At 54.4% G+C, this 24,991-nt stretch overlaps 1 protein-coding gene across 7 annotated transcripts in view; it reads left to right on the forward strand.

Annotated features, from left to right (window-relative positions):
- SIPA1L3 (signal induced proliferation associated 1 like 3) overlaps nucleotides 1–24,991 on the forward strand; it is a 231,914-nt gene that overhangs the window by 199,666 nt on the left and 7,257 nt on the right. For 5 of the 7 annotated variants that reach the window (XM_047793285.1, XM_047793287.1, XM_047793284.1 and 2 more), the window contains 4 exons: nucleotides 4,962–5,183; nucleotides 18,046–18,211; nucleotides 19,022–19,280; nucleotides 23,295–23,438. In XM_047793285.1, the coding sequence (XP_047649241.1) occupies nucleotides 4,962–5,183; nucleotides 18,046–18,211; nucleotides 19,022–19,280; nucleotides 23,295–23,438 (791 nt within the window). The remainder of the gene's footprint in view (nucleotides 1–4,961; nucleotides 5,184–18,045; nucleotides 18,212–19,021; nucleotides 19,281–23,294; nucleotides 23,439–24,991) is intronic. The other 2 variants (XM_047793286.1, XM_047793288.1) reach the window with 2 other exon arrangements.

The raw sequence follows: 24,991 nt of genomic DNA on the forward strand, positions 1-24,991 counted from the left end.
CCCTGGACGTTACCCAGCAGACAGCCCACACTCGCACATCCGACATCTCGCTGGGCAGAAGTAGACTGCAGACCTACCCCAGGCCCAGGCAGGTGGCATCAGCCATTCAGGATTTGCCCCCAGGGCTGGGTGCCAGGTCACCTTCCCCAAGCAAGGGGGGGGGGGGGTAAAAGCAGCCTTTGTTTACAGGGTGAGAGGGATTAGGATGACACCCAGTGTCAGCCACAGGCCCCAGGAGGGGGCAGCTAAGAATTAGGGCTAAAATCAGTTAGGATATAGTCATAGAGGGGTCCCTCTGCAGCCAGTGAAGGGAGAGGGGCCTCGTGGACGTGGGCCGACACGAAGAGCTCTCCAGAGCGTCCAAGCCAGGTGCGGAACGAGCGCACGGTGGCTGCCGTTTGTGTTCTGAAGGAAGGCGGGAGGATCCGCACACACGCTCTTGTACACCAGGCTCTCTGATGAAGAGAAGGCAAAGGGGTTGTCAGCTCTGCTTCAAGGGAGACCAAAGTGTCAGGAGACGCTTCCTTTTTTTGTCTTTTTGGCCACAGCCACAGCATGCAGAAGTTCCCCAGTCAGGGATCAAACTTGCACGACAGCAGCAGCCGAGCCACAGCCGTGACTGCCGAATCCCTAACCCACATACCACCAGGACACTGATGGCACTTCCTTTCCACCCTGTGCCATTTCTATGGTGTCATTGTCCCATCATTACGACCTCCAGAGACTTTGCTGCAAACCTGCAGCAGCCCAGGTCTTTCGAACCTTTTTGGCCATTTCCCAAAACAGAAACAGCATTTTACGCTACACCGCAGTGTGGACAAAAAAGTGTCACAAAACCACTTACCTTTGCCTCACATGAGGGACACTGAATTTTTTTTTTTTTTTGGTCTTTTTGCTATTTCTTGGGCCGCTCCCGCGGCATATGGAGGTTCGCAGGCTAGGGGTCGAATCTGAGCTGTAGCCACTGGCCTACGCCAGAGCCACAGCAACGCGGGATCCAAGCCGCGTCTGCAACCTACACCACAGCTCACGGCAACGCCGGATCGTTAACCCACTGAGCGAGGGCAGGGACTGAACCCGCAACCTCATGGTTCCTAGTCGGATTCGTTAACCACTGCGCCACGACGGGAACTCTTTCTTTTTTTTTTTTTTTTTTTTTTGACACTAAAGTTTTAATTCTAGTCTACCCTTTTTTTCCACCCTCAATAATGGTCAAGATCTGCTAAATGGATTTCATGACCCACAGTTGAAAAAAAAGCAAACTGCACCCTTCCTTTTTGTTAAAAAAGCCCCCCCCCAAATCCCAATAATCGTACAGTGTATGTACATTTTTTAAAAAAGAAGCGTGCTTTACACACCATCTTTTTTTCACTTACTGTATGTAGCTCAGACGTCAGCCTCATTCAACTCACTGGCTGCATAGTTTTTCGCATATGGATATGCTTGGAATGCTCTATTAATCCCTTATTAAAAGACACTCAGGGCCTTCCTGTCGTGGCTCAGTGGAATCGAATCTGACTCGTATCCATGAGGACACGGGTTCGACCCCTGGCCTCGCTCAGTGGGTTGGGGATCTGGCATTGCTGTGAGCTGTGGTGTAGACCAGCAGCTGCAGCTCTGATTCGACCCCTAATCTGGGAACCTCCATATGCTGCAGGTGCAGCCCTAAGAAAAAAAAGAAAAAGAAAAAGAAAAATCAGGAAGTTTTCCTGTGGCACAACAGGTTAAGGATCCTGCAACGCGGCTCACTGCTGTGTCATGGGTTCAATCCCTGGCCTTGGATGTTGTGTATATAGTTACTGTCCTTCTTGCTCCTCTGTTTCTCCTTTACTGCCACTTTTTGTGTTAAAGAAATTATTTTAATGTACCATTTAGATTCCTCTTGGTTTTTTGGACTTTTTTTGTTATTATACTGTGCGTCTTTTCAGTGTACTTCAGATGAATACTAACTTAATTCCGGTAAAAATACAGAAATGTTTTTCCAATGTAGCCCCATTCCCTTTCCCCTCCTTTATGCTGTTTTTGTCATCTGTTACGTCCATATATATTATAAACCCAAAAATATATAGTGTTATTATTACTGCCTTCTACCCTCTTAGGGTTACCTTAAAGTTAGAGAAGAAATAAGAAAACATGAATCTGTCGTCTTTTATTGTAACCCACAAATTTTCCCATCTTGGACCCTTCATTTCCCTCTGGATTCAGATCACCATCTGCAGTCAATTCCTTTCAGCCTGAGGACTTGTTTTATTAATTAGGTAGATGTGCTAGCAATGAATTCTCTCAGTCTCTGTTTATCAGGAAACATCTTTCTATTTTGCTTTCATTTGTAAAGGACGGTTTTGGTGGATATAGAATTCTTTTTGTTTTGTTTTGTTTTTGTTGTTTTATGGCCGCTCTTGCAGCATATGGAGGTTCCCAGGCTGAGGTGGAATCAGAGCTGTAGCCACAGGCCTACACCACAGCCACAGCAATGCAGGATCCAAGCCACATCTATGACCTACATCATAGCTCACAACAATGCCAGATCTCCAACCCACTGAGCGAGGCCAGGGATCAAACCTGCATCCTCATGAATACTGGTCAGATTTGTTCCTGCTGAACTATGGCAGGACTTTCTGGATATAGAATTCTTGATCGATCGTTTTTTCCCTCCAAACTTTGAAAATGTCATTCCATTCCACTGTTTAAAATGACAAATTGGAGTTCCCGTCATGGTTAAGGATCCTGCATTGCCATGAGCTGTGGTGTAGGTCGCAGACACAGCTCGAATCTGGCATTGCTGTGGCTGTGGTGTAGGCCAGCAACTATAGCTCTGATTCGACCCCTAGACTGGGAACCTCCGTATGCCGTGAGTGCAGCCCAAAAAAAAAAAAAAAGAGGAAGTCGACAGTTAACTGTATTGATGCCTCTCTGTATGTGATGAATCCTTTTTCTCTTTATGGTGCTTTCAGGGTTTTTATCTTAGTGTTTGACTTTCACCTGTTTTTCTGGTGTGAATGTCTTTGTATTTATCCTGGTGGGGATTTATTGAGCTTCTTAGATGTATCAGGGAATGTACTCTGTCTGACCTGAGGAGTTTTCAGCTATTATTCCTTCAAATATTTCTTCTGCCCCTTCCTCTCTTCTTCTGAAACTCTCAGTGAGCAGTTTGTTGATGTGCTTGATGCTGTGCAGATATTCTGCTGTTCATTGAGCTGGGCAGGAGGATGCGAGGAGCCCTGGGCCAGAGTGTTAGATTCTCTCTGTTCTTACCTGGAGTTCAATTTTTCAAGCCTATGTGATCATCAGTTTCAGGAGTGCCAAAATTGTTGTTTTTGTCAATTTTGTGCTTTTGGTGGGGGGGGGGGATTTGCCAATCTTCTCATTTGGTCCCAGTCAAAAGTTTCATCCTTTAATATTGCTAAACTCATCTTCAAAAAGGGTTGGAGTTCCCATCGTGGTGCAGTGGTTGACGAATCCAACTAGGAACCATGAGGTTGAGGGTTCAATCCATGGCCCTGCTTGGTGGGTTAAGTATCCGGCATTGCCATGAGCTGTCGTGTAGGTCGCAGATGTGGCTTGGATCTGGTGTTGCTGTGGCTCTGGCGTAGGCTGGTGGCTACAGCTCTGATTAGACCCCTAGCCTGGGAACCTCCATACGCTGCAGGTGTGGCCCTGAAAAAACAACAACAAAAAAAAAATACAAAAAGGGTTTATTGACTTACTCTCCAAGGCCATTAAGTTTCCCATTCAAGACCTCTTACTTGAAATAGATTGGACTTTTACTTGAAAGTTTTAAAAGTTGATTTGCCTCAGTGAGGTAAGTGGTTGAGTCCTAGTTAACAGTGTGAGGTTCACTATAGCATTAATTCCACAGGACACACCAGCATTTGGGATATTGGGCTATGGTGGGGTTTTTTTTGTTTGGTTGGGTTTTTTTGATCAAAATTTTTTTTTAATTTGGGGGGCCACACCTGTGGCATATGGAAGTTTATGGGCCAGGGATCAAACCTGCACCACGGTAGCAACCCATGCCGCAGCAGTGAAAACACTGGATCCTTAACCAACTAGGCTACCAGGAACTCCCTTTTTTTTTTTTTCTGGAGATGCGGTTTTAGACTAGATCAACTGAAAGGGTATCTGATGTGTTGTAGTGCCCAAAAATATTTAAATAAAGAAGCTATATGGCAAGATATAAGGTTAAAAAAAAAAGAAAACACAAGTTATGGAACAGTTTTTTTTCTTTTTAGGTCCATACCTGCAGCTTATGGAAGTTCCCAGGCTAGGGGTGGAATCAGAACTGCAGCTGCTGGCCTACGCCACAGCCACAGCCACGCCAGATCTGAGCTGTCTCTGCAGCCTATGCCACAGCTTAGGGCAATGCCAGATCCTCAACACATTGAATGAGGCCAGGGATCGAACCCGCATTCTCACGGACACTATGTCAGGTTCTTAACCCAGAGGCACAACAGGAACTCCTAGAACAATTTATTAGCATGATCCCAGTCACATAAAAACATAATTCTCTTATCTACTCTCAAAAAAAAAAAATCTCCTATTTTCTGATTGTATGCACCTGTATGTTTTTAAACATAGAAGGTTGAGAAGGAAATAAAGCCAACTGTAGCCATGGTTTCCCCCAGAGATGGGCAGGCAGGACCCCCACCTTCAGCTGTGTGGATTGTGCACAGAGACAGGGGATGAGGGAGGAGGTGTCCACCCACTGGGGGTGACCTAGATCCCCACAGAGGTACCAGCCGTGCCCAAGGGCATCCCTGCGGTGTGATCAGGACTGTGCAAGCAGCTTTCCTTTTTCTCCACATAGACTTCCAGGTATTAGAATTTTCCACAGCAGTAGCAACTTGTACCTCTCCTGTGGGAGTGAACTGTTGTGTTTCCCACTAGTCACTTTAAACCGATGGGCTTTTTGGAACATGGGATGGATTTGGTGGGTAATTTCCCTCATCTTCACTTTGCAGCGACATGAGCTCTAGGGCCGGCTACCCCGCTCAGGTTCACAAGACGGCCAGCGCAGAGACCCCGCGGCCTGCACAGCTGGCCCAGCCCAGCGCCTTCCAGCTCTCCGCCTCAGTCCCCAAGTCCTTCTTCTCCAAGCAGCCCGTGCGCAACAAGCACCCAGCAGGGTGGAAGAGAACAGACGAGCCCCCGCCACGGCCACTCCCCTTCACCGACCCAAAGAAGTAAGTCCCCGGATGTCCAGTGGGGCAAGCCAAGCCCGGGGTCTTGGGGCAGGGAGGAGGGTGACACCTCCCTCCCTCCATCATTCACCAGGACTCCGTGCCCATCAGTGTCCACAGGTGTGGTCAGGCTGACAGGGACCCCCGCTCTTGGGGAGCTGACCTTGCAGCTGGGGAGGCAGGTGACAAATAGGGTAACTAAGAAGAGCAGGCAGTGGATCAGATGGTGGCCAGCCTGCGTGGCGTCCGGGTGAAGAAGGTTCAGGCCGAGGGGACAGCAACTGCGAAGACCCCGTGCGCTTGGTCTGCGGGAGGAGGGTCAGTGAGGTCGGACCCGAGTGAGCACGAGAGAGGCCAGCGTGCGGAGGGTCTCGTGGGCCCCGTGTGAGGGCCTGGACATCTGCCGGTGGGGGGGGAGCATGGCAGTGTCTGGGGCAGAGGAGGGATGTGACCTAGTAAGGTCCACAGAGTCCCTGCAGCTGTGTGATGAGCACAGCCTCCGAGGGCTGGGGAGCGCTGCTGTGATGGTCCAGGCACAAGAAGAGGGGGCTGGAGCAGGAGGGAGACCAGGGAGGGAGATGAGGGCGGCTTCGGGGTAGATTCTCTCAGATGGAAGGAGTTCCCACCGTGGCTCAGGAGTAATGAACCCAACTATCCATGAGGATGCGGGTGATCCCTGTCGCTCAGTGGATTAAAGGAGGTGGCGTTGCCTCAAGCTGTGGCGTCGGTCTCGGATTAGGCTTGGATCCCACGTTGCCGTGGCTGTGGCGTAAGCTGGCAGGTGCAGCTCCAATTCAGCCCCTAGCCGGAGAAGCTCCATATGCCACAGGTGCAGCCCTAAAAAGACAAAAAAAAAAAAACTGAGATGGGACTGAGCAGGCTTTGCTAGCAGATTGGATGTGGCGTGAAAGAAAGTGAGGCTGAAGATGACACCAGGTGTTGTGGCCTGAAGGGTGGATGCTCCTTGAGCTGAGATGGGGACTGAGTGGGGGGCAGGCCCAGGGGAGCTCGGTCCTGGACCGGCCACATCTGTGACACACAGAAGACACAGAGAAGGCAGTTGGGTAGGAGTCTGGCGCTCAGGGCAGAGGTCAGGCTGGAGAGGGAAGTGGAGGCGTCTACATAAAGGCACGAGGCTGGAGGGGAGGAGAAGGGGTAGCCCTTGGCCTGAGCCCTTTCAGTGTCTGTACGAGGAGGAGCCCACATGGGCAAGGGGTCAAGTGGGATGAGCCTGAGAACGGAGCATGGGATTGAGCCTCCCCGAAGTGAGTTGAGGGGGCGGGAGAGAGGGTAGGGTGGAACAAGAGGCAGCTGGCTTGGGGCATTTTGCTGTGAAGCGAAAGAAGGAGGAAAGGAGGGGTCAGTTGAAAATGGGTTTGGGGGGAAAAAAAAAGAAAGAAAAGGGTGTTCCGTCGTGGCACAGTGGAAACGAATCCGACTAGGCACCATGAGGTTGTGGGTTCGATCCATGGCCTCGCTCAGCAGATTAAGGATCTGGCGTTGATGTGAGCTGTGGTGCAGATGTGGCTTGGATCCCACGTTGCTGTGGTGTAGGCCGGCAGCAACAGCTCTGATTGGACTCCCAGCCTGGGAACCTCCATGTGCCGTGGGTGCAGCCCTGAAAAAGCAGAAGAAAAAAAAAAAGAAAGGGCTTTTGTCTTTTTAAGTTAGAACATGGTGATACCAAGCATTTACCGAGTACTCACTGTGCTCGGTTCTAAACTTGAGTCCATGAATCAGGCACCGAATCCCCAACAGCCGCTCCATGAGGTGGGCCTATTATTCGCCCAGTTTTACTGATGAGGCACCTGAGGCCCAGAGTACACAGCTGGGAGGAGGGACAGAGCTTGGATCGCAGCCTAGGAAGCCAGGTCCGTGGCTTCACTTTGTGGGAGGGGGGTCCTGCCCACAGTCCATCCTGTTCATTGGGAGGTCGTGTTTCGTGACCTGATGGGCTGGTCAAGTGTGTGGGTGACGCAGAGCTCACAGGAGACAGCAGCGGCATCCTTGGAGATGGTGGAGAGCAGGCTGAACTCAGGCTGAGAGTCCAGTTCACGCACCTTACTGACAGCCGGGGGGCATCCTGGAACCTAGATTTTGATCCTCTGCTCCCCTGATTAAAACCTCCAGTGACTTCCAGGCGCTCCCAGGATTATCAATAAAGGCTCACATTCGCCGAGCGTGTATATTGCCCCAGGCGCTGGTGGCCCGTGTGCTTTGTCCACACTCCTGCCCGGACCCTGTGTGACCTCCTCACCCCCTCTGCCCCCCCCCCCACCGTCCCCTCCCACTCCAGCCACTGGATCTGCTCCCACCCCGCAGACTTGCCAAGTCCAATGACCTCAGGACCTCTGCAGTGGCGCTCTCCAGTTCTCGGGATGCCCTCCCCAGCATTGAGGCTGGCTGGGGGCTTGGTCCAGGGCCACCCCTCGGACGAGCCTTCCCAGCACTCCCTAGCCGCTGCCGACATTCTGTCACTGTTCTCGGTTCCACTGCCCATTTCCCCTGCGGGAAAATAGGTGCTGCCGCCGTCGCCATCACGAGACACTTGTAGCCACCCGGGACCTCATGGGTGCTCGGTCAGCGACTGGAACATGCGAGCGTCGCATCTCACTTCATCCCCACCCCAGCCCCATGAGGTGCACAGAAAGGCCCCCACTTTCCAGGCCCTGCTGACCCACTGCACTCCTTCCCCAGTGGGCGTGCTGCTCCTCCTTCTCAGGGGCCCCAGGCCCCCACTCACTCCTGCCCCCCTGGGCCATAACAATCCTCCACAGACCTATTAGCTCAGCAGCAGAAATGTATTTTTTCAGAGTCCCAGAGGCTACTGGTTGGAATCAGGGTGTCTGCAGGGTTGGTTCCTTCTGCGGGCTGGAGGGATGGGTCTGATCTGTCCCACGCACCCCCTGGCTTCTGCTGATTTGCCGGCAGCCGGTGGGCTTTCCTGGTGTGTAGATGCATCACCCCAGTCTCTGCCTTCATCTTCGCGTGGCCTTGTCCCCGTGGGCATGTCTGCGTCCACACCTCCCCTTTTTACAAGGACACCTGTCCTTAGAGCAGAGTTGATCCTATTCCCTCACTCACCTGGATCACCTCTGGAGAGACCCGCCTCCAAATCAGGTCACATTCTGAGACACCAAGGGTTAGGACTTCAGCTTATCTCTTGAGAGGGGGGACCCATTACACCACCCCTCATGTCTCCACACAGACGTGCTGGCCTCTCAGAGAAGCTCTCCCGACCCCCACGCCAGGCTGCTCCCTCCCAGGGACCCGAGTGACTTCTTCCCTTCCCGAGCATCCGTCCCAGGGCACCTAGAGACTGCTTGCTCTCTGTCGCCTTGCGGGACTGAGCGTTCTGGGAGAGCAGTGACACCCGAGCCCCACTCATAGGAGGTGCTCAGAAAATATACTGGGATACGTGACAGCCATAAACAAACAGCAGCACCCTTTGTCCCAGTGACAGCATCCAAAAAGGCTGTGTGTGTGTGTGTATTGTGTAAACATAGGTAAACTAAATACGCAAAACACAGGGGACACCTGATAACTTCATGGCTTCTTATATGTATTAGTTATACATATATTTTTTTAAATTACATGCATGAAGATAACATGTTAATTTAGAGTTAATGCTCTTGTCCACACACTTCCAGTTCAGAAAGCTGTTTTATTCACTCTCCCTGAGCACTTTGGAGGTAATGTCTTTGTCGTTGTTAGAGCCACTTCTGAGTCATCTAACCTAGTTTTCCAGAAAACATTGTCTTTACTTCCAGCAAAAGTATTTGAGGCTAAACATGTTTGTTTTTTTTTTTTAATCTGTGTATAATTCAGTTGCTGAAATTTTATTCTAAGGCACCAGAACTCATTTGCATAACTTACTTATCTGTATTTATTGGTACCTACCCTGCCAAGTACTGTCATAAGCCCCAGCCCCTTTTAACTCATTTATCTTTTTTTTTTTTAGGGCCACACCCATGGCATATGAAGGTTCCCAAGCTAGGGGTCTAATCGGAGCTATAGCCACCAGCCTACGCCAGAGCCACAGCAACGAGGGATCCAAGCAGTGTCTGTGACCCACACCACGGCTCATGGCAATGCTGGATCCTTAACCCACTGAGTGAGGCCAGGGATTGAACCTGCAACCTCATGGTTCCTAGTTGGATTCGTTTCCACTGGGCCACGACGGGAACTCCCCCTTTTAACTCATTTAATCTGGTACTTCTGCCCCATCTTCCATATAAGAAAAACTGAGGTACAGAATGGTTAAATCTGTTGCCCGAGTTCCTTCAGTTAAGGTTAATCACCGCAAGTATTATGATGGTTGGTTTTGTCATTTGTTCCCACAAGGTCCCCACATACTCAGAGCTTATCCCCAAAGGAGTAATTACAGATCTGCCTCCTTCCTTCTTGATTCTGGTCGGGGACCTCCTGATGCAGCCCCGGAGGAATGGTAACGGCCGTGGCCAACACGGCTGCTGGGCTGGGCAGACCTGGACCCATGATCTTCCCGCCAGGGCCACTTCCAGATGAGGAAACTGAGGCACAGTTAGAAGTGCAAAGCCCAGGTCACCCCGCTAAAAGTGGCAGAGCCAGGATTCGTATCTGGAAATGTAGCAGGGCATCTCGTCAAGCAAGCGGCACAGGGAAGACTCGAATTTTCTGAGGACTGACTTCTTGGAGGAAACAGTCGGCTGTGTTTGGGCACATGGTCTGTTGAAGAGAAGACAGAGTCAGCTGGTAGAGGACAGAGAATCTGTGTGCCGAGGGGACCGAGAGCAACTGCCACAGATGGTCCCTTGCACTTGGCCCCTGGGCAGGCCGGCAGCTCCGCCTCAGGGGATGGCCCGACAGCCCTGTTTGGATGCTTTGTCCAGGGACTCTGAGATCACCAGCCTGCAGAGAAGCAGAACTGCATTCAGGGCAGGAATCCCTCGTGAGCTTCTTCCCCCATTGTTAAACCCTCAGCTTCCCTCCCTCTAAACTGGCCCCCCTGCCTCCCGCCTCTGAGGATTTACTGAGCAGTTCCCTGGAGGACCGCGGCACCAAGGCTGAGCTGCCCAGGGCTTAGTGGGTGAGGTGTGCCTAGGCCAACCGGTTGCCAGGCTGCAGCCCCCAGAGCAGACGGCAGAACCAGCAGCCTCAGCCCTGCCTCCTCAGCCGTCCTGGGCACCTCCTCCCTGACAGGCAGCTTTCAACCCAGCTGAAAGGCCGGCCCTGCCCCTGGTGGCCTCTGGGCTACCCTGAGAGGCCTTACGAGGCAGATGCAGCCAAGAACAGGCCTCTGCTCTTCCAGGGAATAGCCACAGGGACACCACCTATCTCTGCATGTTAAACAGGTCGGCGACACCACCTGGCTGACGTGAGGTACACATGTTCCGGCCCTGCTGGCCCCTGTCCCCGCCACAGGGCCCGGCGAGGAGGAGGCAGTTCCTAAGGAACAGCCTGTTCGGTGCCCAAGATGGGGCGGCAGTTGGGAGGGCGGGTCCCCAGGTCACACCTGAGGACGCAGGCCCAGAACATCCTCATCCGTACATGGGACGCTCTGCCTCGTGAAGGGCAGCCCGGGGCCTGGGGGGGAGTGAGCGCTCAGTGGGTGAGCTTTGTCGCTGCTGCTGTCACCACCCAAGCGGTCAAGAGCAGTCCCCCAGTTGCCGTGAGCTGTGGTGTAGGTCACAGACATGACTTGGATCCTTGAGTTGCTATGGCTGTGGTGTGGCCGGCAGCTACAGCTCCGGTTGGACACTTAGTCTGGGAACCTCCAAGTGCCGTGGGAAATGGCCCTAGAAAGGGCAAAAAGACAAAAAAAAAAAAAACAGGACCCTCCGTTCACAGCCTGGCTCCTCCGTCACTGTCACCATGTCAGAAACTGTCTGAGCATCAGTGCCCTCCCTGGTGGAGCGAGGTGATGCCCAAGAGGAAGGGATGTAGCCACAGGAGATACCGCAGCCCCAGGGAGGAGGGAGGCAGGGGCTGGGGCGGGGGTGGGCAGGGGGTGCCCGCATTGCCAGGAACCGCCGTCCCCACGCTCCATTCCCCTGGAGTGCTGCTTTCCTCGCCTCACTGTACCCCTGTCCCCAGCCTCCAAAGGGATGACAGGACGGCCTGCCTCGCAGAGGTGGGTAAGGAGTCAGTAAGTGGTAGGCAAGTGTGCGGTCGTCACTGGCCTCTGCAAGCCTCTCCCCAGCATCCCCGCCCCTGCCAGCGGCCCGTCCCAGCCCTCCTGCCAGGAAAACCCGCCTGCAGACCTGGCGAGTGTGCGCTGGCAAGGTTGGCAGAACCCCCAGCTCAGGCAGTGACAGTGGTGCTCATTAGCTTAATTAGGCCGGCCCCGGGGGAGCCGCCCCAGTTGGAGGCCAGAGCTCCAAGTCAGCTGGGATCAGGCCCAGCCCAGTCGGAGCCATTGGTCGCCTTCCACCTTGGCCCTTCCATCGCGGGAGAAAGAAGTTGCTGTCATCCTGGTCCTGACCGAAGAGCCTTCTGGGATTTCTCTGTCTTTCATTTTCTTTTCTAATTAAGTGGCTTAATTCGACAGCATGGCAAATGCACTTTCAGACAACCTAGGCAAAGTAGAGCTTCTGTCCAGTGCTGTCGGTCAGAACGTGGAGAGAGAGGGTACCTCCTTCCGGATGCTGTCGTCATTTATGTTTTGAAAGGTAAAACACGCACAGGATCAAAACCAAACTAGTACAAAAGATTTGCAGTGAAAACCTGTCTCCCTCCCCGGCCCCCAGCCGTCCTGCTTCCCTCCCCGGCAGCAGCCGTTGCTTCATTTCTTCTGCATCCTTGCGGAAATGTCCCCAGGCTGACGGAGCGCAGGCGCCACGGCGTGCTTCCTCCTCGCCCCTTTTGCTTTATCCATGCGGTCACCTTCTGTCTGTATGCGCCATCCTTTTCTCGGCGGCAGTTGCATATTAGTACATACAAGGTAATCGCTTTCTTTTTAATGGTCAGAGAGTAGTCCGTTTTCTCCTCAGAGGTCATTAGGTTTAAACATTTACAGAGACCAGAGGTCTTGAGAAAAAGGAAAAAGGTAGGAGATGCACACGCAGTCTGGGTTTTGGTTTTGGTTTTGGTTTGTTAACCTGGAATGAGTGTCATTATAAACTATTGCTTAGAATTCTCAACTTAGAAAATACGTTGAGGTGAGAGTTCCTGTTGTTAGCGCAGCAGAAACGAACTAGGATCCATGAGGATGTGGGTTCAATCCCTAGCCTTGCTCAGTGGGTTAAGGATCAAGTGTTGCCGTGAACTGTGGTGTAGACAGGCAGCTGTAGCTGCAATTTGACCTCTAGCCTAAGAACTTCCTTACACTGAGGGTGTGGCCCTAAAAAGCAAAAAAGAAAAAAGGAAAAAAAAAGAAAATACATTGAGGAGTTCTCCTATGTTGCGCCAGGTTAAGGATCCAGTGTTGTCGCTGCAGCAGCTTCTGTGGCAGCTCTTCAGTCCCTAGCCCAGGAACTTCTACATGCCCCAGGCGTGGCCAAAAAAAAAAAAAAAAAAAAAAAAAACAGAGAAAATACATTGGGGAGTTCCTGCTGCAGCACAGCAGGTTAAGGATCTGGCATTGTCTGAGCAGCAGCTCAGGTCACTGCTGAGGTGCAGGTTTGATCTCTGGCCCAGCACAGTGGGTTAAGGATCTGGCATTGCTGCAGCTGTGGTATAGGTTGCAGCTGCAGCTCGGATTCAGTCCCTGGCCAGAGAACTTCCACATGCCATGGGTGCAGCCAAAAAAAAAGATAATACATTGGAAAATTCTTTCAGAAGAAAGCGAATAAGGGGAAAAAAATGATCGATTTGACTCTGCAAACTGAATTTCAGCTTATTTTTTCCCTTTGGACATGTCACAGCAGCCCACCAACAGTGTCAGGCCTTGTGGAACCTGCAGTGAGGTAGGGAGGTGAGGGCCAGGAGAGAAAGTTCTAACAAGATTTCTTCCAGCCTGTCTACTGCTGTAGAATTAGGAGGGCCCCACCAGAGAACTGGGGGCTCCTGGGAGCTGGGAAGGCAGTTTTTAGCAAATGAACCCAAACCCAAAGTAGGGAAGGAATACGCATGTTCCTCTGGCTTGACTTTTTAAAGTATCCCTGTACTTTTTCCTTTTTATGAAAATCTTTTTTTTTTTTTTGTCTTTATGCCATTTATTGGGCCACTCCCGCAGCATATGGAGGTTCCCAGGCTAGGGGTCTAATCGGAGCTGCAGCCACCGGCCTACACCAGAGCCACAGCAACACAGGATCCAAGCCGTGTCTGTGACTTACACCACAGCTCACGGCAATGCCGGATCGTTAACCCAGTGAGCAAGGGCAGGGACCGAACCCGCAACCTCATGGTTCCTAGTCGGATTTGTTAACCACTGCGCCACGACGGGAACTCCTGTTTATAAAAGTCTTTAAGCCTGTTGGAAAAGGAAGGAAGAGGGTGAGGAAGGTTGAAAGGAAGGAAGAAGCTGGGTAGGGAGTTTGGCTGGTTGGTTGGAAGGAAGGTTGGTTCCAAGAGATACACATTTAGTGAATAGCTGTGAGGGCCTGCAGTGTGGCTGGCCTTGTTCCCGACACTCGACGCAGAAGACAGTGGGCCCACCTGCACAAGCACACACGACAGATCACCCCGAGATGGGGACAGTGCAGAAGTAGCATGGGATGGTGCGATGGAGCGCACCTGGGCTGGGAGGGGGCCCAGAAGGTCTAGTAGTCAGGAGAGGCCTCTGAGAAGAAGACGGCTGAGCGAAGCTGGCTGGATAGAACCTGCCATTGGCAGTGTATGCTGGGCGGTGGGGGGCACTCCAGGCAAACAGAACATCCAGTGCAAAGGCCCTGAGGCAGGAACATGCCTGGCATGTTCAAGGAACATTGGGAGGCCTGTGTGAGCAGAGATGAGGGCTGAGGCAGGGCAGCACAGATTGTGGCGGACCTCATGGGCTGTGGTGAGGGACATTTTTAGGAAGCAAGTCCCCAGCATTAGGAGCTGAGACTTTGGTAAACTTCAATATACCAAGCTAAGCTGTGTGTGAGTTTTGTGTTCTAAAAATGATTTTTCAGGAGTTCCTGTCGTGGCTCAGTGGTTGACAAACCTGACTAGTATGCCCTGGCCTTGCTCAGTGGGTTAAGGATCCAGCATTGCTGTGCCTGTGGTGTAGGCTAGTAGCTGGAGCTCCGATTGGACCCTTAGCCTGGGAACCTCCATGTGCTGTGGGCGTGGCCCTAAAAAGACAATGCATAAGTAAATAAATAAAAATGATTTCTCAGAGTTCCTGCTGTGGTGCAGCAGGTTAAAGGTCCAGTGTTGTGTTTTGAAAGGTGAAACATGCATAGGATAAAAACCAAACTAGTACAAAAGGGTGTAGGTCACAGCTACAGCTCAGATTCCATCCCTGGCCTGGGAGTTTCCATGTGCTATGGGTGCGGCCATTTAAAATTAAAAAAAAAAAAAAAAAAAAAAAGATTTCACGCCATACCTATCCCTTCTTTATTCCCATGACATATCCGGGCAAACCTCTTCTCATGTCTTGAGGGTCGACTCTACTTCTCTTCGGCAGCTGGGTGGTATTATTCTGGGTGGCCTCGCCCTTGCCCTGCTGGCCGATGCTGTTTGCCCTGTCAACAGGACCCCACGGGGCATACCGGTACGCCTGGCACGCCTGGGTTCGTGCAGGCCTTTTCGAAGGACACCCCCCAGGGGTGGAACTCCTAGCGTGGTGAGCGCTCACGTTTTGACGTTTTCAGCCCCTTGTTTTACAGCCCTCCCAGCAGGGGCCTTGCAGAAGGTGCCCCTTTATTGCGTGGACGAGCTGAAGGCCCGGCCTGCTCGCTCACCCGGGTTGCTGGCCGCAAGCGCGCCCTGCGCTGAGTCTCGCTCTCCCTCATGCAGGGCATTCTGGGAAGTGGCAAAATCTAAAGGAAAGAGGGAGAGGTGAGTCCCCTTGCAGCGCCCATGGGAGCAACATGTATCTGGGAGGGTGTCTCCTTCTGTTTGCCTCTTGGAGAGAAAGCGTTTTGTTTGCCCAGAGAACACATTTCCCTAATAATGACAGAGCCAGAATTACCCTAGACCTGGAATTCTCATCTGGGCAGGAATGTGACCTAACAAGAAAAAAACTAACCACTCTCCCTTCCTTCCTTTGTTAAAATCCCAAGGCTGGCAGCTGAGAAAATGAGAAAAAATGTAGACTTCAGTACCCTCAGGAGCCCAGGAGATGTTATTTCTTCCTGGGTTCAAAGACCCTTTTTCTTTCTTGTGTTATAAAATGATGAGGTCTAGGTGTCAGCTCTTTTTAAACTAGTTTTATTATTGTTATTATATCACATGATTAGGGTGAAATAAATTTAGACAGTTCAGAAGGGTGGGTTTCGGATGAAAAGTAAAAGTCTCATTTTTCCACCTCCTATACGACTCCTACTTCCCAGAGGTAATTATTGTACGTAATTTCTTCCAGAATTCTTTTTCTGCATATGAAAGCATATTATTAACCCAAATGTGCTTATGTTCCACATATATCTTTGATATGCCGTCTCTGTGATATAAACATGACAGTCAAGCATGGTGGGGGACTCTTGTGAACCCTGCAGCCTAGTGGCCTGGGCTGGAATCCTGACTCCACAGCCAGGCTGTGTGACTTCGGACAGTTACAGATCTCTCTGTGCCTCGGTTTCCCATCTGTATGGAGGTGCTGGTAATAGCGACTCCAGGGGAGGACTCCTGTAAAGATGTCATAGATTTGCATGCCTAGAGCCCTCGGGATGGCGGGTAGTGCCTGGTGCATCTTTCCTGGGAGATGGCAATGCCCCAGGTGAGGTCTTTACTGGGGATTTAAGACCTGATTCCAGAGGCTGCGCCAGAATCAGAAGGCAAGAGGAGACCTCAGGGGAAGTCCCAGGAGTGGAGTGAACAGAGCCCTGGAAGTCAGCCTTGGGCAGGGGAGGGCCAGAGAGCCGTGGAGTGACAGCCTGCAGAGCAGCAGAGGGGGATAAGGCTCAGCAGGAGAGGGCACTGCGGCCCAGCATGTCCGGCAGCCTCAGGTGGAGTTAGAAGAGCTGCCCTCATTTCCCCAGCGTCTGTTCTGTCAGGTATTAGCTAAGTACTTTGCAGCAGACCCTCAAATGCAGAAGTTGCCATTGTGGCTCAGCGGGTTAAGAACCCAACATAGTGTCTATGAGGATGCAGGTTTATCTCTGGCAGTGGGTTGCTGCAAGCTGGGGCATAGATCGCAGATACAGCTCGGATCTGGTGTGGCTGTGGCTGTGGCATAGCTGCCGCTCTGATTCACCTTCAAGCCTAGGAACTTCCATATGCCCCATTTTAACGCAGGGGCAGCTGTTAAAAAAAAATGCTGTGAGGTCAGCATGTTTTCCAGATGAGCACACTGAGGAACAGAGAGGTGGTGTGATGGGCCCAGCGTCCCACAGCAGGAACAGGCAGAGTCTGCACGCAGACCCAGGCCTGTCTGCCTCCAGAACTCCGGCTTTTAACCCAGACTATGCCTCAGTGACTTGTAGACCACAGGGTGCTCTGGAAGGCAGTTCTGGGTCAGCTTTGGGAATGCTGAAGAGGAGGGTGAGCTGGCTCACAAACCAGCTTGTGGAACAGGAGGCCCAGTAGAGAAGCGAGACGGGAGCAGTCAGGGGGGGCTCCAGGCCCTGCTCAACATGCAGCTTCTTCCTCTCTGGATCGTCCCAGCTGCCCCATGATACACGCTCTCTTACCCCATGGGGTGGATGAAGAAGCCAGAGAGAGATGGTGCCAGGCCGAGGCACCCAGCTCAGAGGCCTGCTGCCTGCGGCCCGGCTCTTGTCCGTAGGGACCGTTCCCTCGGGGATTCTCCCTCTGTAGGACCCACCCCTGGTCTGGGTCACTCTCCTCTCCCACCTGGGCAACTGCAGGAGCTTCCTCACTGTCTCCCTGCTCCTACTTTTGTGCCCTCTTCCACAAGGGTCACTTTTCTGTCTGGGACCCATTAAAACCCAGATGGGAACCTAGCCCTCGCCAGATCAGAGACTCCCCAGATGCAACCCAGATCCCCTCTGAGGCTCAGAGGAAGTGCAGACACCTTACAGCCCCACCCCAGGTCTTACCTTCTACGCCCTGCCCTACCCCCACCCCACCCCTGTAAACTCACCAGCCTTGTTCCCACCTCACAGCCCAGCACTAGCTGTTCCCTCTGCCTGGTGGCTGGACTCCTGCCTCCTTCCAAGTTTCTGCAGAGATGTCCTCCCCTCAGAAAAGCCATCCACCATCCCCATAGATCCCTGTCCCTTTACCCGGCTTTATCTTTCTCCCAAACACCTCTCTCCCTCACACTGTGGTCTTTTTCTCTGTGTTCGTTCCTTCCTCGTCAGTCTTCCTGACTGGAGTCTGCTCCGTGGTCACCGCTGCATGTCACCCCCAACCCCTGCCAAGGATGCACAGGGCCCAGGGCAAGTTCCCAGGGAAAGCCTGTGGGAGGAGTGGGTGGACAGAGAAACCTCTGTCCCACTTTCACCAGGTGAGGTAGACAAGCTGCGGTCACTCACCCAGTGGCGGCCAGCTTTCTTAAGTCAGGACACCTTTGGAGTTCCTGTTGTGGCTCAGAGGGTTAAGAACCCGACATAGTGTCCATGAGGATACAGGTTCGATCCCTGGCCTCACTCAGTGGGCTAAGAATCTGGCGTTGCCCTGAGCTGTGGTGTGGGTTGCAGACGCAGCTCAGATCCTGCGTTGCTGTGGCTGCGGCTGAGGTGTAGGCCGGCAGCTGTAGCTCCAATTTGATCTCTAGCCTGGGAACCTCCATACACCACAGGTGTGGCCCTCAGAAGGAAAAAAAAAAAGTCCAGACAGCTCTGAGGAGAGGCCTGAGCCCTCTGAGACCCCTCTGACCCTGACCCTCTTGTTCCAGGCAGGTGGACAGCAACACGAAAAACGTCTTTGGTCAGCCGAGGCTGAGGGCCTCCCTCCGAGACCTCCGCTCCCCGCGGAAGAACTACAAGTCCACCATCGAGGACGACCTGAAGAAGCTCATCATCATGGACAACCTGCCGCCCGAGCAGGAGAGAGACGCCGGCGTGCGTAGAGGCTGCCTCCACCCCCTGCACACTCACTCTCTCACACACACACACACACAGAATCAGGTGGGGGCAGGGCGAGGCCAGTGAGGCGGAAGCACAGCCCCCGGCCCTCAGCCCAGCCCCTTCCCGCCGGCGGCCTCCACCCAGGCATCTGCCAGCCAGCTTGGGTGTCTGTGGCTCCAAAGCTGTGAGCGGCATCGCAGTGTGAGCCAGCCTCACGGGCACCAGTACCCCTGTGACTGGCAAGGAATGCTCTTAACCGGCTCTTGGGTCCTGAGCCCAGGGTGGAAGCAGTGCCCCAGGAGCACTCAGGCTCCTGTGACCCCAGGTGGGGGGGCCAAGGCAGTGGGCATCCTTAGCCCCTGCCACCTCTGCAACTTCTCTGGCCCCTGGTCCCTGCCTTCCCTAGTGGGCCGTACTCAGGCAGGCGCTCCCTTGTGGGGACCTGGGCGGCCAGGTCTCCCAAGGGTTCTCTCCCACGAGCCTGAGCCCTGGGGGACGCCAGCTCTCTGTCCCGGGTGGTCCCCACCGGTGACCGGCTCTCAGGGCTCCAGCTCGGGTCTCCTTCCTTGACCTTCATGGCGCAGGAGGGTGGGCTCAGCCCTCCCGGACCAGGTGGGCGAAAAGTGGGGGAAGAGGAATCCCTGGGGGGCAAATCAGGGTGTGTGGACCAGGAAGGGGGCAGAAATAGATGCTGGGTGAGTAAGAACCACAGACGTCCAGGGTGGGAAGGGACTTCTGAGGACAGTGACCGTGGTCCTGCCCATGACCACACCCGGCATCCCACCGCCACCCCTGTCTTGGCAGCAGTCACCACAGAAGAGCCTGCAGAGGACGCTGTCGGACGAGAGTCTGTGCAGCGGGCGTCGGGAGCCCAGCTTCGCCAATCCTGCCAGCCTGGAGCCGGGCCTGCCCAGTGACGTGCTCTTCACCAGCACCTGCGCCTTCCCCTCCAGCACGCTGCCCGCCCGCCGCCAGCACCAGCACCCCCACCCGCCCGGCGGCTCCAGCACCGGCCCTGCCGCCGCCGCCGCCCCTGCCGGCAACGGCTTCCCAGAGAAGAAACGTGAGTCTGGGCGCCAGGGCTGCGGGGGGCAGGGGTGGTCAGAGTCAGCCCAGGGAGGGGACGAAGTGTGTGGAGCTTTAAGGGCCCCTGATAGTTGAGCCCGGGTGTCACCCACGGAGCAAGCGGTTGCTGGCCAGTACTGGGGGTCACCTTGGAGTCGGGATTGCCCAAGGCGTGGGGCCATCTGAGACCAGAGGGAGGACGTTAGGACGTTAGGCCTCTCCAGGTGCCTCTGGACTAGAGGGCTCATCACGAGGGCCCCAAGGATCGCAACCCCAGCTCCCAGGTCCTGTCCCAGGCAGGCTGTCTCGTGGATATTTATGCGTGTCCCTGACCTGGCCCAGGTCTGCCAGCTCTGGCAGGGAGGGTATGACCCACGCATCCCTCTGTTAATCCAGCACATGTTGGCTGAAGGTGGTGCTTGCACACGGCTGGGCTTGGCCGTGCCTGCAGTCCACGCTGAAATCCCTTATCCGCAACCCAAAGGCTCTAAAACTGAACAGCAATGTCGGAGTTTGGGCCAAGCTCCCTGGGCCGCAGTGCCCAGCCTGAACTGGCGGGAGGCTCTTCAGGGCCCTTCTTTACCCCACTTGGTGCAAACGGGCAGTTGCTTGGTCGCCGGAGGCGGGTGTGTTGAATAGCAGGTGTAGCTGATCTTTCTGTAGAGACCATAGTATTTTCTCAAATCCCAATAAATCTTGACTTCAGGGATGTGTCTACCCCAGGGGCTCCCACTGAGGGGCTGTGCCCCTGTCATTGAGATGGAGCCTCATGGACACTGCAGGGGGTGTGGTGGAGGAGACTCTGGGACTTTTTGAGGGGTTCTACCTCCCCCCTTAAAATCCTTCCATGGCCCCCCATTACCTAGTGTCTGAGGCCATACCCCTTGCCCTGTTGTTAGGGGGCTTCCGCCCTACCTCAGTCCCTCTATGTCACGGCCGCCTCCCTGAATGGCTGAGGTTCCACCACTCTCCCTCCTCAGGTCGTTCCATGTGGCTGTTCCCTTTGCCAGCCGTGCTCTTCCCCTAGCCCTGTTCCTGGTAACTAACTCCTGCTCCTTCTGCAGGGCTTTGCTCAGTTATTGCTCCAGTTCCCCAGAGGTTCCCTTAGCTCCAGGCTGGCTCACCTCTCCCGTCCTAAGCTCCAGAGCACCTGCGTCCCCCATTGCTGTCATCCCACGGCTGTTTCTTGAGCCCTGCTCCGGGCCAGGCTCTGCTCTAGGTACTGGGCAGCAGCGGAGAGCACATCAGAGCACCCCCGCCCTGTGGGGGCAGTTTCATGGCAGTTGCTTTGCTTCACTAAGCTCCCCTCTGTGTCTCCTTCCCCCGCCTCTGGTCTGTACTGCCCTGACTGTGCCAAAGGCAGGGCCTGGCACATAGGCATCTGACATGTCATGAGGGGAAGACGAGGGAGGGGCCAGGGCAGAGGTGGCCTGCATGGGAATCACAGACCCAGACAAGACAGACAGAATGGGAGTCCCCATCGTGGCTCAGTGGTTAATGAATCCGACTAGGAACCATGAGGTTGTGGGTTCAATCCCTGTCCTTGTTCAGTGGATTAAAGATCCAGCATTGCTGTGAGCTGTGGTGTAGGTCGCAGACACTGCTTGGATCCCATGTTGCTGTGGCTTTGGTGTAGGCCGGTGGCTACAGCTCCGATTAGACCTCTAGCCTGGGAACCTCCATGTGCCGTGGGAGCGGCCCTAGAAAAGGCAAAAAGACAAAAAAAAAAGACAGAATGCCTCTGACTAGCTCTGCCTCATCCTTTCAGTCTCAACTCAGATGCTGCTGCCTCCAGGAAGTCCTCCCTCCCCAACCAGCCTGAATCACACACCTCCCCTGGGCCTGCTCCTGTCCCTGCTGCCACTCTGCCTTCTGTTTCCCCATCACAGCCCCACTCACCCCAGGCCGTCACTGTGGGGAATGGGTCAGTCACCCCTGTTGGACGGGGACTCCCTTAAAACAGGGCCGGGAGGTATCTGGGTCACTGTGATGACCGCAGCCCAGGGTCCTCTGTCTCACGGAACACATGCTCACACCTCTGCCTTTCTCACTCCCCGTCACCCTGAACCAAAGAGAGTCCCTTCTGGCCTCAGCGTGGCCATGGCCCCCGGGCCTCTCCCCCTCCCCACACCTGCTCGAGAGCCCTTCCCAGGCCACATTGGACCTGAAGTGGTGCCATTGGCCGGGGTCTGGCCTTCACTGATGAAGGGCCCTCCATGCCAAAGAGCCTCTCACAGCAGCACCCGCTGATTGCTTGCTTGGCAGTGGCAGCTGCTCCCGCGGCCACCACCAGCTGCACAATGAGACGCTGGGAGCATGGAGGCCAAGGGCTCAGCGTCCTTCCTGCCCTCATTCGTTCCCCTGAGCATCCGTTCATTTGGCACACGCTCACTGGCACCACGCGTCCCGAGAGCTGGATGGCCCGAGGGTGTGGCCCATGTCCTGAACTCTGTGCCTCTAAAATGTGAGCAGAAATAGTGTCCACCTCACTGGATTCATCAGATAATCAAGTTAATACGTGGAAAACACTGAGCTCAATGCCTGATACACAGTAAGCACTGAAAAAACATAGCTGTTTATTTAGTTTTGTTAGTGGTCTCTCGCCAGGAGCATTTTAATCTGTCGTAAATCAGGTTTGTGCCTCTGGACTAGAGAGCAGGGTTAAAGAGGGCTATGAACAGGGTTTAAACACAAGTCCTGGGGGCTGGGCGTAGGGCGGGGCCAGCTTCAGCCCCTGCCTCTCAAATCTCAGAGCCACCACCCGCAAGAGTACAGGCAGGCAAGGCAACTCCCACTCGAGCCCTGGCTGCCCATGACAGTGACACGGGGTCACAAGAGCACCTCCCTACTGGGAAAGCCGAGGTGGGGCCTATGGGATGATCCCACCCAGCATGGTGCCCGGTTCACAGGCCCCGCCTTTCCTGCCTGAGTCACTCCTGATCTCTGTGCCTCACTGTCACTGTCCCCTCCCCTTGAGGGGCTGTGGGGTGTCAGCGAGCTGAAGCCCAGGGCCTAAGCCTGGCACAGGGGACTCTGCCACAAATGTAGCTGCCCGTGTGACACCTGCGCTGCCCCCCACTTCCAGCTCCCTGAGGGTCTCTGCCCAGGGTGTCAGACCTGAACCCACCAGGTCTCCCCACAGTGACCCTGCCACATCCAGACAACCCCTCTGCACTGAAGACCCACGTCGCGCCTGACTTCTCATCTGACCCCCAGCCTTCCCCATCTCAGTGCCAGCTCCAAGGTCATGAGGTCATCCTGGACCCTTCTCTCCAGCTCAGCCCACATTCATTCACAGGAAGTGCTCTGGCCCCATCTGCAGAGTTGATCCAGGATCCATCCCTTTGTCCCTCCAGCCCCACCTGGTCCTGTCCACCCTCTTCTCCTGGCCCATCATGACCGCCTCCTCACTGCCACCCTCATCCCTGCCCCCCCACACACTGTCCCTCCAACAAAGCCACAGGGACCCTGTGAATACCTGCGACAGGTCACACCCTCCCGCTCCGAGCCCTCCTAAGGCTCCACCTCACCAGGGGAAGAGAGTTCTCGTCGTGGCCCACAGGCCCCAGGATGTCCATCCAGCCCTCTCACCTTTGTGACTTCACCTCCCACTACTCTTCCTCCCCCTGCCTCAGCGCCACCTCAGTGTCCCTATGCCAACAGGCACATCCCCACCTTGGGGATTTTTCACTGGCTGTTTCATCGCCCAGAGTGCTCTCCCTCAGGTGTACCCCTCCTCTTCCCCCCTTCAGAGCTTTGTGCAAAGGCCGTCTTCTCAGTGAGGCCTCCTAGCATCCTGTTTAAAATTGTACCCCCGTAAATATCTGACACTCCCACCCCGTTACCCTGCTGGATGTTTTCCATGGCATTTATCATCTAATAAATATAATGTGTTTACTCAAGTAGATTGTGGTACGTAGTTAGATATAAAGTATAACATGATGTGTTCGCTTCTCTGCTTCTCCCACATCATGGCTCTCACCCGTCTCCCTTCTGCGCTCTCCCCACACAGCCACCATCTCCACCTCCGAGCTCTCACTGGCCGATGGGCGGGACCGGCCGCTGCGGCGCCTGGACCCAGGCATGATGCCGCTGCCGGACACGGCTGCCGGCCTCGAGTGGTCCAGCCTGGTCAACGCAGCCAAGGCGTACGAAGGTAGGTGCCTCCCACCCAACCCCACCAGGTCCCACTCCCATCTCTCTTCTGGAAGGATCCCCAGAGGGCCTGGGGGCTTTGAAGGGGGACACATTCGGCCTCCAGAATCGGGAGGCAGGGTCCCCATCGTGTCCTGCCACTCGCTTACTGTGCAGTCCGGGCAGGTGTCCTCATCTCTCGGAGCCCCCCAGGTACCTTGTCTACAAAACAGGGATGTGACTGTGCCCCTGCCTGAGGCCACGGGGAGGCTGCGTGTAACAGAACAAGCCCTCCACAGACAGCACCTGATACTGTTACCACTGCTCAGTAGTAATCCACAGTGAACTTAGCCGTGCTTTGGCTGTGAGTGGCAGGAAAGCCAAATTAGCAGTGACTTAAAGTTTTATGCAGATGAACATTCCTGGGGTGGGCAGTCAGGGGCTGATGCAGCACTTCCGCAAACTCCTTAGGGCGCAGCTCCTACCGCCTCTGCTGGGCCGTTCCCAGGGGCCGTGCTCGCAGGCTGCGGGAGCTCTGGCCGTCATGTCCAGCTCCGGCCAGCAGGAGAGAGAGGGACACATCCCCTCCCTTTGCGGACTGGACGTTTCCCAAAGCCTCACGCTCCTCCTACCCTCCTTCCCATTGGCCAGAGTGCCACAGCCACACCTTGCGACGGGAAGGCTGGGGACTGAGGCCATGTGTGCGGCCGAAATTCCGGGTGTGCCGTTAGAAGAGGAAAACTCATCATGAAGCACAGCTGGCAGTCTCTGCCCTTTGCTTCCCATGTGACCTCACGCATATGGCTTTGCCCATCAGAGCCTCAGTTTCCTCCGCTGTGAAACCCTAACAGACACAAACATATTCTTCTGGCTCGTGTTTCATCTTTTAGGCCACAGCGTTGCTGTCCCTCCTCTAGGAAGCCCTCCCTGATATCCCTTAGTCTGGACCAGGCACCTCCCCTGGGCTGCCACAGCCTGTGCCCCTTCTGTCTGATGAAGAGTGTCTCCAGGCATGACCCGGGGCTGTTTCAGTCACCACTGGGCGCCCAGCATGGGTCTGTCACAGAGCAGGATCTGTTAAACCAGACCCACCCAGTACACGTCCTGATTTCCATGTTTGAGCCAGTTCACATCTGGCACGTGGCCCAGGAGAAAGCCGCCTTCCTCACTTCCTTCCATTCATTGCTTCCACCCTGTCCTGCACCTCCCCTGGCCCAGGGGTGAAGGTAGCCTGGACTCAGGGCTACCCCAGCCTTAGGCGCTGGAACCACTGGGGAACTGCTGCCAGGTAGTGGCCCAATGCACTTGACCTTCCAGAGGCCTGATGAGCTCGGTGGGGGAGGGGGCTTCCTGAAGGAGGTGACTCTGCAGCCACAGTGACATTATGGAACATCTACTGGGAGCCACATGTCACCTCTTCACAAACATGGTCCCTCTGGTCTCAGTCTGAGGGATGTATCAGGATCCCGCTTACAGACAAGGCCACTGAGGTTCGGCTGCCACAGAGTCACCCAGCCAGAGTGGCCGCTCCTCACCAGACCTGCCTGATTGGTTTTGCGTCAGTTAAACCACAAT

The sequence above is a fragment of the Phacochoerus africanus genome, chromosome 8, assembly GCF_016906955.1.
Source record: "Phacochoerus africanus isolate WHEZ1 chromosome 8, ROS_Pafr_v1, whole genome shotgun sequence".
Lineage (NCBI taxonomy): Eukaryota > Metazoa > Chordata > Mammalia > Artiodactyla > Suidae > Phacochoerus > Phacochoerus africanus.